The sequence below is a fragment of the Piliocolobus tephrosceles genome, chromosome 10 (genome assembly GCF_002776525.5).
Source record: "Piliocolobus tephrosceles isolate RC106 chromosome 10, ASM277652v3, whole genome shotgun sequence".
NCBI lineage: Eukaryota > Metazoa > Chordata > Mammalia > Primates > Cercopithecidae > Piliocolobus > Piliocolobus tephrosceles.
The window spans coordinates 47379120-47393044 of NC_045443.1; the positions used below are offsets into that span (position 1 = coordinate 47379120).

General features: G+C 42.4%; 1 protein-coding gene across 3 annotated transcripts in view; it reads right to left on the reverse strand.

Annotated features, from left to right (window-relative positions):
* LIMA1 (LIM domain and actin binding 1) overlaps window positions 1-13925 on the reverse strand; it is a 101445-nt gene that overhangs the window by 37017 nt on the left and 50503 nt on the right. For 2 of the 3 annotated variants that reach the window (XM_023211156.1, XM_023211155.1), the window contains exons 3-4: window positions 13636-13681; window positions 4537-5001 (exon numbers count right to left, since the gene is read on the reverse strand). In XM_023211156.1, coding sequence (XP_023066924.1) covers window positions 4537-5001; window positions 13636-13681 — 511 coding nt within the window. Of the gene's footprint in view, window positions 1-4536; window positions 5268-13635; window positions 13682-13925 lie in introns of those variants that run through there. The other variant, XM_023211157.1, reaches the window with a different exon arrangement.

Sequence of the window (13925 nt, forward strand, 5' to 3'; positions counted from 1 at the left end):
AGGGTATAAAAACATTCTTACTTTTCCTTTTGAATTTATAAAAATAAGTTATTTTTTATTTTTGCCTTATCTAGTAGCAAACATAAAACTATCCTGACTTAAAAAGCCAACATTGTTCTTTCTCCTATTTTTATCTTGGATCACAAGTTCATATACAGTCAAGCAAGTGCCCCAAAGAAAAACCCCAGAATTGAAAACAGGTGTATTCCCTTCAGAAAAATCAAAGCTAGAATGTTTAGCTATTAAAGTGTTTCCCCTGAGACTGAGATCAAGTGACTTCACTGCAGTGGCTCAAGAGTGGCCGACTCCCTCCTTCCAAATCAGCCCATCATAGAACACCTATTGCTAAACAGCAAAAGCCAGAGGCTTAGACTGGATCCCTCATAACTGGAGACTTCAAAGTGTTCAGAACTTCAAGCCTGGCCTATGACGTAAAATCTTTTTTTTTTTTTTGTAAGTACAATTGCTATTTTATTTTTCTCCAGAGGCTAGTTTTTCTTCAGTCCTTAAGAACTCTGCTCCTTATTTGGGCTTCGGTGGCAGTCATGGGGCAGCACCCATAGGTCTACATTGGTCCTTGCAGGAGCTTCATGACCTTGATTCCTGACTACTGTGCTGTGAATGGCACAACTCACACAGTAATGCAGCTTCATATCTAGCCTGGGAAGTATACAGGTGTCCAGGATGCTCACTTCAGAAATATCGCTGACTGTTGCAGCCTCTACGTTTCAAATGATGAATTTCTTAATAGTCTTGCCATTGGGCACACAATGGGCACAGTTCATGCAGCAAATAGGCTGCAGTGAATAGCATACACCTGGTTGCGGCCCTCTTCGGCATGACCACTGTTTCTTCTTTTCTTTGTCATCTTGGAGGTGCAGGCCCAAGAAAGATGAAGCAATGAAGTAAATATCTTAATTTGAGGGTGACTAAATGAGTGCTTCAAGACCATTTACTTCAAATCCACATTCTGCAAGACAGTTCAAGAAAAAAGGCAAAGTCGCCATCTACCTCAAGGCTATGGGCTCCACAATACTTAGCACAGTTGTCCCCAAGTGTAAACACTTCCCATGGCGTGCTTCTTCCCTGTCTCCCAGGTTAGGCACAATGATGCCAAGGCGCCTGTCATTGACACTCTCATCCTTTAAGAATTTCAGGCTGGGTGTGGTGGCTCATGCCTGTAATCTCACCAGCCTGGGAGGCCAACGCAGGAGGATCACTTGAGCCCAGGAGTTTAAAATAGTCTGGGCAACACAGTGAAACCCTGTCTCCATAAAAAATTTTAAAAATTAGCTGAGAGTGGTGGTGCACACCTGTGGCCCCAACTATTTGGGAGGCTGAGGCAGGAGAGTCAAGGCTGCAGTGAGCCATAACTGTACCACTGCAATCCTCCAACCTGGGCAAGAGTTAAGACCTATCTCCATTAAAAAAAAAAAAAAAAAAAAAGCATTTCAAACAATAACAGCAGTTTAATTCTTCCTTTGGCACCTAGGTAAAACTGGTCTTTCTCTACAAAGTCTACTATGTTCTGGTCTCCTTTCAAAAGTATAAACACACTGAAATTAAAACATGAAATATTAAGAATAAAAGATTCAAAAAGTAGCAATTGGGGGATGAGTATTCCAAAGTTTGAGTATAAGATTGGCTATGAGACTATACAGATAGGTTGAGCTCAGACTATAGAATACCTGACAGAACTGTTAAAAATAATCTAGACTGAGGCTGGGCATGGTGGTTCATGCCTGTAATCCCAGCACTTTGGGAGGCCGAGGCAGGCAGATCACCTGAGGTCAGGAGTTCGAGACCAGCCTGACCAATATGATGAAACTCCGTCTCTACTAAACATACAAAAATTAGCTGGGCGTGGTGGTGGGCGCCTGTAATCCCAGCTATTTGGGAGGCTGAAGCAGGAGAATTACTTGAATTTGGGAGGTGGAGGTTGCAGTAAGCCAAGATCATGCCATTGCACACCAGGCTGAGTAACAGAGAGAGACTGTCTCAAAAATAAATAAATAAATAAATAAATAAAATCTAGACTGCTTTCAGTATGGACAATGATGCTTATTTAGAAACAGCAATAAAACCAAGGGTGGCTGTGTTTTCCACTCCCTTAGCAGTCCATTAAGTGACAAATCAGGAAATTAAAACTGGCACAAAAAAAGCAATGAAACCTAGAAGCCCAGGTGAATCTTACGTCTCTTCCATCTTCTTCTTCTTGTTTTTAAGGGACAGGGATCTTACTGTGTTGCCCAGGCTGGAGTGCAGTAGTGATCATGGCTCACTGCAACCTCAAATCTCATGCTCAAGCAATCTTCCGCCTCAGCCTCCTAAGTAGCTGGGACTATCGGTGCATACCACCACATCTGGCTAATTTTAAATTTTTAGTAGAGATGAGATCTGGCTATATTGCCCAGGCTCGTCTCAAATTCCTTGGCACAAGCAATCCTCCTGCCTTGGGCCTCCCTAAATTCTGGGATTACAGATGTAAGCCACTGTGCCCAAGCTCTTCCATCTTCCTATAGCTTTAGCAATCAATCTGGTCGTCCAGTGCTATCAGCCATCTAGTAGGATCTCTATTTTTATTTTCATATATTTTTTGAGACAGAGTCTCACTCTGTTGCCCAGGCTGGAGTGCAGTGGCATGATCTTGGCTCATTGCATCCTCCACCTCCCAGGTTCAAGTCATTCTCCTGCCTCAGCCTCCCAAGTAGCTGGGACTACCGGCACAGGCCACCATGTCCGGCTAACTTTTGTATTTTTAGTGGAGACGGGATTTCACCATGTTGGCCAGGCTGGTCTCAAACTCCTGGACACAAGTGATCCCCTAACCTCTGCCTCCCAAAATGCTGGGATTACAGGCACGAGCCACCACGCCTGGCCTAGTAGGATCTTATATGGAAAGTTTTTCTCCTCTCCAAGCAGGCTTAGAAAGAGAGGCTTGTTCTGACCCATATCTCACTAGATATTTATGAGAAAAAGTGTCTCACCATATCCTTACACATAATCAGCATTTTTGTCTGCTACAGTCCCAGTCATTTCCTACCTTTGGCCAGTTTCAACATGCAAGCAGCCTTTTGCACTGAATCTACATTGTGTGTACTGGCATGACATCAGCTGTCCTGTTCCTAGCAGGGTCTGGGAGGAGGAGACTTACAATGGTGCTTTGAGTCACAACAAAGCCCCTTCCTCTCTATTTAGGATTTCTGACATTTTTTCCTTCCACTTAAAATTCTTCTTCTATTTAAATAAAAAAAATTAAATTAAAACCATAAAGGGGAAAGAAGGAGTTGGCAGGACTAAAGGTCTAAAAACTTGAGAGGGAAGAGAGTTAAGAAAAGTTATAAAACTGCTTTGTGGTTACATCTCTTGCCAACTGGTTTCACTGTTAAAGCAGAGCTAACGCTCATGCACAGAAAAGTGTTCTAGCTTTACAAATCGTCAAAAACTCATACAACTTCAAACATGACCCCCAAACATTCAAGAACTTTCATAATTCTAAGCAGAAAAGAACTGACATTGCAAGTTATGGGAAGGGATTGACAATATCACACCTAACATAACTGAAGACTACGGGATGAGTTATTTTTTATCTCAGAAAGAATGCTTCATATTATTATATCACTTTCCAAACACAGGGATTTGGGCCAAATATTTAGCTTAAAAAAATCCAGCTTTCCCATCTAGGTGGAATCTAGAGTAGGGATGGCTTTGCTTCCCATCAGGTCTGTTTATTTCATTATAACGACTGTTGTAACGAACCATCCCGATGTACAAAGCCAGATATATAGGAAAGTATGAGAAAACTGGAAAAATTTACCAGCTTCGTGGCCTCTGGATTGTGTTATAAATCACCAGCATATGTAACTCATTTTCTAGTTAAGTAATTCCCTCTGGGGACGAGGTCTGCAATCCACATGAAGGATCAAATTTCATTAGCAGTTGTAGGAAAACGCAACCCCGTGTATTTGCAAGTCAAAACTCCCGAAAGCTATAGCTAGTCTGGCTATCTTCATTGATTTTGCCTGGGAGAGGATTTTAGCTGACAGAAAACATTTGTTGGAAGGCACAGATGAGGAAGTTGAGAAGAAGAGAAGGGATTCAGCTAGCAGAGACAAGTAAGCCTCAGTCTTAATGTTAAACTCTGGCCTTAACACTCAGTCTGCAGCTGTGTCCAAGCAGAGAGCTATTCGGCAGTAATTCCACCCCCAGAGCTACAAATGATAAAGAACGCAGGAAGACAATTTAAAAGGGCAAGTGTACAAAAACACATAATCTAATCGGTATTAAACGCTCTTCATTTCTAGATACCAATTTGAATCCCAGTGTGAACTTGATTTAACATGAAATTGGGTCAGAGATTCACAAATCTTAGCATCTATGTAAATAATTCATTTGAGACGTATTAACTTATCTAACTGGAATCAAAAGACATACTGACCACATATTTGCCTCTACTCAAAATGGCTAGATTGGAAAAACAGCTTTGTTTAGTACTTGAATTGGCTTTCTCAAGTTTCAAACCCACCCAATTCTTACCTTCGTTTGAGTTGGTTCACCTTTCTCAAACATCATCTTAAGCCTGTTCAGCGGAATATTATATTTCTCTATTTTGCCTGAAGCTTCTGTGTTTTCACTGATTTCTGATTTTTCTACTTCATGCCTGGATTCTCCTAGACAATTTTCCATTTTTTTACTTTCTGTTGAGTGGTCTTTAAGATCCTCACTGTCCTTGATGTGGGGATATCGACCCTGAACGAGGGCTTCAGGAGGTGACCTGAATCTAGATCTGGGGTGGATTTGTTCCTCTTGGTCAGCTTTGGCTCCAGAAGCAGCGTGGCTTGTCACTTCAGCAGGAGGATGGTCCGCTCTGTGCCTAATCTCAGTGCTGCTGTTCCGTAGAGAGTCTGTGTGAGACTCTGCTCCCAGCCCTGGGTTCTCCCACTTCTTCTTTAACACAGTCAGGGTCCCCCTTCTAAAGTGCTGGGAGAGATTTTCGGTGTTCTAGAAGAACAAGAAGTAGGTGCCAGTTATAACTTGCCTGTTGAAACATTCAAACATGTTGTTCTTTGTAAAATGAAAGTTAAAACTCCAAGCTGCTCCTGGTCCACTGCTGTTTCAGACAGCTGTGAACAGTTACAGCCCTGCCACATGGAGAAAGCATCCACCCGGGAGAGGGAGAGGGAGAGGGAGAGGGAGAGGGAGAGGGGAAGAGAGAAAAAGTCAGGAGCTGAAGCAGGAAGTGATAAAACAGGATGGCCTTATAAGGACAAAATGAGAAGAAAGGCAAGCCCAGCTCTAATGATAGTTACATGAGAGACAAGAGATTTTTACCCAAAGATTAATGGGGAAAAAAACAAGAAAGAAAAAGCAAAATACAAGTGCTTGAAACGCTGTAACTACACATTAGCAAAGTTCATCATTACCTGCCATAAAATAACATGGTAAATTCTGCTGGTTTTTTCTTTTAAATAAGACAAAAATATAGGATAGCTGAAACTATACAATACCATTAATTATGGATAGTGGCAGCAAGGATTGAAACTATTTGTAGAACCCTGGAGAAGTCCCCAGAGTTTTCCAAGTATTTGCATAAATATTTAGTTATATCTGACATAATTTACATGCATATGAACAGTCAAATTTTATTTTTACATAAGAATTTAATCTTTTTTTTTTTTTTCCCTGCTCTTCTCTACAAGTTTATCTGTGTATAAATTCTCAGTTATCGGGGCTGGGCACGGTGGCTCACGCCTGTAATCCCAGCACTTTGGGAGGCCAAGGCGGGCGGATCACGAGGTCAGGAGTTCGAGACCAGCCTGACCAACATGGTGAAATCCCCGTCTCTAAAAAAAAATACAAAAAACTGGCTGCAGTGGTGTGCGCCTGTAGTCCCAGTCACTCGATAGGCTGAGGCTAGAGAATCGCTTGAATCTGGGAAGTGGAGGTTGCAGTGAGCTAAGGCTGTGCCACTATACTCCAGCCTGGGTGACAGAGTGAGACTCCATCCCCCAACCAAAAAAAACCCAAAAAAACAAAAACTCAGTTATCAAGAAATTCACTGTTTTACAGATCCTTTGTTTGTAAAATATGCAGGCTTCAAATGCAAATACCATCACCAATCACTCAGATTATCAAAGGACACATATTTACATATCTAAGAGAGTTCACTTTCACCAGGGCCAAACATGGAATTAATTTATACATATAAACAGACTGAAAACATCCTGGAAATTGTTACTGTTGTTCCACAATAGAGGAAACACGCTTGTCGAAAATTAAATGTCCCGGCTGGGCACAGTGGCTCACACCTATAATCCCAGCACTTTGGGAGGCTGAGGCAGGTGGATCACCTGAGGTCAGGAGTTCGAGATCAGCCTGGCCAACATGGTGAAACCGTGTCTCTACTAAAAATACAAAAATTAGCCGGGCGTGGTGGCAAGCGCCTGTAGTCCCAGCTACTTGGGAGGCTGAGGCAGGAGAATCACTTGAACCCGGGAGGCAGATGTTGCAGTGAGCCCAAATTGCTCCACTGTACTGGGTGACAGAGCGAGACTCTATCTCAAAAAAAAAAAAAGAAAAAGAAAATTAAATGTCCCGTACTTTTTTTTTTTTTTTTTTTTTTTTTTTTGAGACAGAGTCTTGCTATGTCGCCGGGGCTGGAGTGCTGTGGCCGGATCTCAGCTCACTGCAAGCTCCGCCTCCCGGGTTTACGCCATTCTCCTGCCTCAGCCTCCGGAGTAGCTGGGACTACAGGCGCCCGCCACATCGCCCGGCTAGTTTTTTGTATTTTTAGTAGAGACGGGGTTTCACCGTGTTAGCCAGGATGGTCTCGATCTCCTGACCTCGTGATCCGCCCATCTCGGCCTCCCAAAGTGCTGGGATTACAGGCTTGAGCCACCGCGCCCGGCCATGTCCCGTACTTTTAAAGGACTGTACTCCTAAGTAAATTGAACAGCACCACCTTCCCAACAAACTGCAAACTCCAATACCTTCTCTCCTGTAGTCTGTTACTCACCGGTCTTTCAACTAAGAAAGAAAGGACAAACAACCTAGGAATTAAACAGGATTAGCAGCTATTTTGGGAATTAAGTCTCTCACCCTATTACTCTTCTGAATATACCCTGAGAGCCACTTCATCAAGTAGCAACAAGGCTTGAAAAAAAAATTGTAGAACAACTGCTTGATTCTAGTGTTTACATTTTAGTTTACAAAAATGATCCATTGGGGGAAGAATGTATGGATCAGAGATATAAGAAGCTTAAAAAGTTTTCTTGCTGGAAAAGAGAGAATTACAAAACAGCTCCAGAAGCTGGTTCTACCCTAACTGCCAGCAGCACTCTTGGCTCTATAAGGTCTCGTGCTACACAATGGATGAGTCATCTAGGTCTCTGACTTCACCTGCCCTTACTGTAACCACACAGGAGCCCTGACAATCACTTTGCCTTGGTAACTGGACACTGTTTTTTCTCAGATATATATCGTGTGATCAAAGTATACTTATTGACATGAAAAGATGCTCATAGGATACTTTTGAATGAAGAAAGCAAATTATAAGACAGCATGATCCCATTTCAATTTTTTTAGAGACAGGGTCTCGCTTTGTCACCCAGGATGAAACGCAGCGGCATAATCATAGCTCACTGCAGCTGTTTGACTTCCTGGGCTTAAGTGATCCTCCCACCTCAGCCTCCTGAGTAGTTAGGACTACAGGTGTATGTCAGCATGCCTGGCTATATATATATATATATATATATATATATATATATATATTTTTTTTTTTTTTTTTTTTGAGATGGAGTTTCGCTCTTGTTGCACAGGCTGGAGTGCAATGGCATGATTTTGGCTCACTGCAACCTCCGCCTACCGGGTTAAAGCAATTCTCATGCCTCAGTCTCCCAAGTAGCTGGGATTACAGGCATGTACCACCATGCCTGGCTAATGCTGTATTTTTAGTAGAGATGGGGTTTCTCCATGTTGGCCAGGCTGGTCTCGAACTCCCAACCTCGGGTGATCTGCCTGCCTCAGCCTCCCGAAGTGCTGGGATTACAGGCATGAGCCACTGTGCTCAGCCCCAACTGTCTCTTTAATATGTTCATAACATTATCTTATTTTTAATTTATTATTTTTCTCAATTACAAAAGTAATAACTTGTTGGGGGGAAAACTTTCAATCAATATAGAAATATGTACATGACATGAATAGATGCTACAATACATGCCATTTTCCCTACTTGACTCCCCACTTTTCCCAAACTAGATACCCACTCCTGACAGTTTATATGGTATATATGTTCTCATTCTTTTCTATTTTGTACACTATATGTATTTTTTTGTACAAAATCATACTGCACTTACTGTTCTACACTTTGCATTTAATCACTTAATGTGCTTTTGATGTATTTTCATGCCCATACATAAAATCTTCAATCTTTTTTTTTTTTTTTTTTTTTGAGACGGAGTCTCACTCTGTCACCCAGGCTAGAGTGTAGTGGCACGATCTCAGTTCACTGCAACCTCTGCCTCCCAGGTTGCAGCAATTCTCTTACCTCAGCCTCTCAAGTAGCTGGACTTACAGGAATGTACTACCATGCCGGCTAATTTTTGTATTATTAGTAGAGACAGGGTCTCACCATGTTGGCCAGGCTGGTCCTGACCTCCCTCAGGTGTTCTACCTGCCTTGGCCTCCCAAAGTGCTGGGATTACAGGTGTAAGCTGCCATGCCTGGCCAAAATCTTAACAACCAGATAGTATATTATACTCTATATGCAATTACCATTCCCCTACTGATTAATATCTGTATCGTTCAAAATTATTTGCCAGCTATTTAGATTACAATTTATATCTCATTATTACTTTAATTTACATTTATCTGATCATCAGTGAGGCTAAGTATTTTTTCACATAGTTACTTCTTTGTTATCTATTTTATTTATTTATTTATTTATTTATTTATTTATTTATTTATTTATTTTTGAGACAAGGTCTTGCTCTATTGCCCATGCTAGAGTGCAGTGGCATGATCACGACTCACTGCAGCCTTGACCTCCTGGGCTCAAGTGATCCTCCCACCTCTGCCTCCCAAGTATCTGGGACCACAGGCCCATGCCACCACGTCCAGCTAAATTTTTAAAATTTTTACAGAGAGGGGTCTCACTATGTTGCCCAGGCTCAAACTCCCAGGCTCAAGTGATCCTCCCACCTCAGCCTCCCAAAGTGTGGGGATCACAGGTGTGAGCCACCATACCCGTCCTCTTCTTTAAATACCTATTCATGTCCACTTACCTCAACTGCTAAATGCACTGGAGGCTTCTGCTTTATTTGATCTCACTATAGCATTTGACCACTCTCCCTTGTAAAAACTGCTTCCAACTTTTCTGTGATACCCCTTTTTCTTAGATTTCTTCCCATTTTGAGATGCAAGAAGGGTGTAGAAAAAAACAATAATGAAAAAAAAGATTTCATTGGGCGCAGTGGCTCACATCTGTAATCCCAGCACTTTGGGAGGCCGAGGCGGGCGGATCACGAAGTCAAGAGATCGAGACCATCCTGGCCAATATGGTGAAACCTTGTCTCTATTAAAAATACAAAAATTAGGTGGGCACGTTGGCATGCGCCTGTAGTCTCAGCTACTTGGGAGGCTGAGGCAGGAGAATTGCTTGAACCCAGGAGGCGGAGGTTGCAGTGAGCCAAGATCATGCCACTGCCTTCCAGCCTGGCAAAAGAACAAGACTCCATCTCAAAAAAAAAAGAAGTTTTGTTCTCATTTATCTGGCCACTACTCAGTTTCATAATTTAGTAATTCTTTTTCTTTTCTTTCTTTTTTTTTTTTTTTTTTTTACAGATTTCCCCTCCTCTGTCCTTCCCTTATATGGTGGGGTCCCTCAGCGTTTTTGTCTTAGGTCCTCTGTTTTGCTTACATTACATATTCTCTGCATATGATGTTATCCATCCTGATTTCACCCACCATATAGATTATAACATCAACAAATATATAGATAGATCTATATACTATGTATCTATATAGACAGAGTTATAGAACTTATCTCTAGACAGATATCTCTCCTTTTCTACCAATTCTACCTGGAAGTGCTAGAGGCATCCTAAACTCCTCCTTGATTAAGGTTGAAGTCTTCCCTTTCTTTTTTCTTTTTCTTTCTTTCTTTCTTTCTTTTTTTTTTTTTTTTGAGATGGAGTCTTGCTCTGTCACCCAGGCTGGAGTGCAGTAGTTCAATCTTGGCTCACCACAGCCTCCGCCTCCTGGGTTCAAGCGATTCTCCTGCCTCAGTCTCCCGAGTAGCTGGAATTACAGGTGTGCACTACCATGTCTGGCTAATTTTTTTGTATTTTTAGTAGAGATGGGGTTTCACCATGTTGGCCAAGCTGGTCTCGAACTCCTGACCTCAGGTGATCCATCTGCCTCAGCCTCCCAAAGTGCCAGGATTACAGATGTGAGCCACTGCACCCGGCCTGAAGTCTTCCCTTTCTTCCCTTCACTCCTCATTCTCTAACCTGTTTCTTTTCTTGAATTCTCTATCTTGGTGAATGCGACAATCATCTTTTCATCTGTCAAGTAGGCCTGTTCTCTTATGCCTTCATGCTGTGCATGCGCTGCTTCCTCCGTCTAGAACACAAAGCCTCTGCCGCTCCCTGTCGCCTCTGCTTAGCTAATTCCTCTTGGTCCTTTAGGGTTGAGTCAGGCACTGCCTCTTCTGGGAAGCCTTCCTAGATGTGGCACAGTTCAGGTCCCTCCTAAATTCTCCCCCAGCCCATTCTATTTATTTGATATGGTACTTATCACACCTGGATTATAATTCTATTTTCCAAATTCTAAACAGTCCCTTGGAGGCAGAGAATACATCTCATTCTTCTTGTGTCCTCAGGAGCTGGAACATAAGAGATGCTCCATGATGACTGTCTATACTCATGGGGTCAACTTCTCTCATCCCACTGTCTTGAACCTAGTCCAATTCAGGCCTCTATTCCACCACTCCCAAATAACACGAGATGACCAGTGACCTTCATGTTGCCAAATCTGATGGTCAGTTCTCAGCTTATCTGTGTGTTTGATTCTGTTAACTCTCCTTCTAGAAACACTTTCTTCACTTGGCTTCTGGCACTTGTTTCCTCTGCTAGTTACTCCTTATATCTCCAACCTTTAAACGCCAAGGTGCCCCTGAGCTAAGTCATGAGACCACTTCTCTGTCTACACTCACTTCCTACCTCATCTCAGGCACCTCAAAGCTTAAAAAAAGCTTTAAGTACCACTGACACTTTGACACAAGTCCATTTTATCCGCAGCAGGCATCTCTTCCAATTCCAGATTTTTATATAGTATCCAAGTTCCTACTGACATTTCCATTTGGATGTCTTAATAAAACATGTTACAGTTTACATGTGCAAAACTGAGCTTCTACTATTTCTCCCTCTCTAAATCTGCTTTACTGTAGTCTTCCCCGTCTCAATTAATGGTATTTTAACTTAATTGTGTTTCAGCCGAAAACACTGTTGCTATTCTTTTATTTATTTATTTTTTTATAATAGAGATGGGGTCTGCTATATTGCCCAGGCTGGTCTTGAATTCCTTACCTCAAGTGATCCTCCTGCCCTGACCTCCCAAAGTTCTGGGATTACAGACACAAGCCACTGTGGTAGAGCCACTGCTGCCATTCTTGATTCTTATTTCTCTCTACCTTCAACATACATCCTGACCACTTCTCAACACCTATACTGCTACTACTCTAGTCCAAACCATAGTATACCTGGTCTAAATCATTATAATTGTCTCTTAATTGGTCTCCATTGTTCTGCCATTATTGTTCCTCTACATTCTCTTCCTTCTATTTTTTTACATTTAAAAAATAAAGAGACAGGGTCTCACTAGTTTGCCCAGGCTAGTCTTGAACTCCTGGCCTCAAGCGATCCTCCCGCCTCAGCCTCCTGTGATCCTCCCACCTCGGCCTCCTAAAGTGCTGGGATTAGAGCCTTCTCTTCCTTCTTTTTAAAAATTTAAGTCAGACCACATCACTCCTTTGCATATAAACCCTCTCCAAAGGCCTCCTTGCATTCAGAGTTAAAGCCCAGGTCTTTACAATGACACCATTTGACCTTTCTCTTTGTATTCCTCAAACACACCAAGACCGTTCTTGCCTGAGGACATTCGCACAAGTGTTTCCTTCTGCCTGACTCTTCTCCCTGGCTCATGTCCTCAAATCTCTGCTCAACCGTTTCCTCATCACAGGCCTTCATTGACCACCCTAGACTCTATCCTCCTTACCTGCGTCATGCTGTTCCACAGCACTAATCACTACTGACACAATTTCTTTTTTTAATTAAAAAAAATTTTTTTTGAGACAGAGTCTCACTCTGTCACCCAGGCTGGAGTGCAGTGGTGCGATCTCGGCTTACTGCAATCTCTGCCTCTCGGGTTCAATTGATTCTCCTGCCTCAGCCTCCAGAGTAGCTGGGATTACAGGCATGCGCCACCACACTCAGTTAATTTTTGTATTTTTAGTAGAGACAAGGTTTCACCATCTTGGCCAGACTGGTCTCCCAACTCCTAACTTCAGGTGATCTGCCTGCCTCGGGCTCCCAAAGTGCTGGGATTATAGGCATGAGCCACCGTGCCTGGCCATACTGACACAATTTCTTTATTGTCTGTCTTTTGCACTAGAATGTAAATTCCACAAGGGCTGGGATGTAGTCTGTGCTTGGCATGTAGTAGGTGCTCAGTGAAAACTTGTTAAATGGATGAGAGGGAAGGGAGGGAAGAAAGAAAGGAGCAAGTAGTGGGGGGGACAGACAGAGGCAAGAGGGAAGAAATCAGCAGTTGAGTAAAGTAATGGTAGTTTTTTCTTATAATGCACCAGAGGAGATCCATTTTTTTAATTACAGGAAAATTAAGTCAAGGACCTCAGCCATAGAGAGAACAAATTTACAGGGACACATTATGCACTAGTTTAAATAGGTTAGGTACTGAAAACTGCCAGGAGGATGTTTTTGTAATGCCATCCAAATTAAGGAATTATTGCCCAAACATATGAGTTTTCTTCCTCACAAGATTAAATCAAGCAAAATTTCAAAAGACATGTATTGTTCAGCCTCACTGGAAATTAGCAAGCACGGAGACTAGAGAATGGGTAAAAGCAGAGAGTTTATTCTGGAGGTTTTTGTCTTTGATAGATCCTGCAGCTAGGAAACTTGCTGACTAGATTGGGTCAAGAAGTTTGCTTTAAACAAAAAACCCAGAAGATGAGAACAGCTGCACAGCTACTACCATTTAAATGCACAGATGTAGAAGTTCTGATTGTCTGATGCGGAAAAAAGGAAGACTACCTAGGAAACCCTGTGTTCTCATTTGAGAAGAAGCCATTTTACTAACCTCAGGCAAGCGCTTGGTCTCTTGTCCTTCACTCAACACAGGAAAGAAAAAGTGGTTCAAAAGGAGAAACGCAGTGAAAAAATAAGATTCCCTGCACTGAATCAAGCTGTCCTGAGCAAATGGCTCACAGATCACACCAGCTGGCACAAATGTCCACTCAGCTGACACAGAACCCAAGCCCCACAGAGGCTGCAGGTGGCCTGGCCACACAGTTCCGCTCAAGAAGTGCCACGTGCCCTGGAATTTCTGAATACTTACAGTTCTCTTCTTCTCCATGTTTGTTTCTTCAGCTGCTTTCTGGTACCTTCAGAGAAGCAGGGGAAAGAATGTCTCAAATTAAACTTATATTTTTACTCTTTCAATTTTTTTATCTTTTTTTGAGATGAAGTCTCACTCTTGTTGCCCAGGCTTCAGTGCAGTGGTGTGATCTCGGCTCACTGCAACTTCTACCTCCCGGGTTCAAGCGATTCTCCTGTCTCAGCCTCCAGAGCAGATGGGATTACAGGCACCCACCACCATGCTCAGCTAATTTTTGTAGTTTTAGTAGA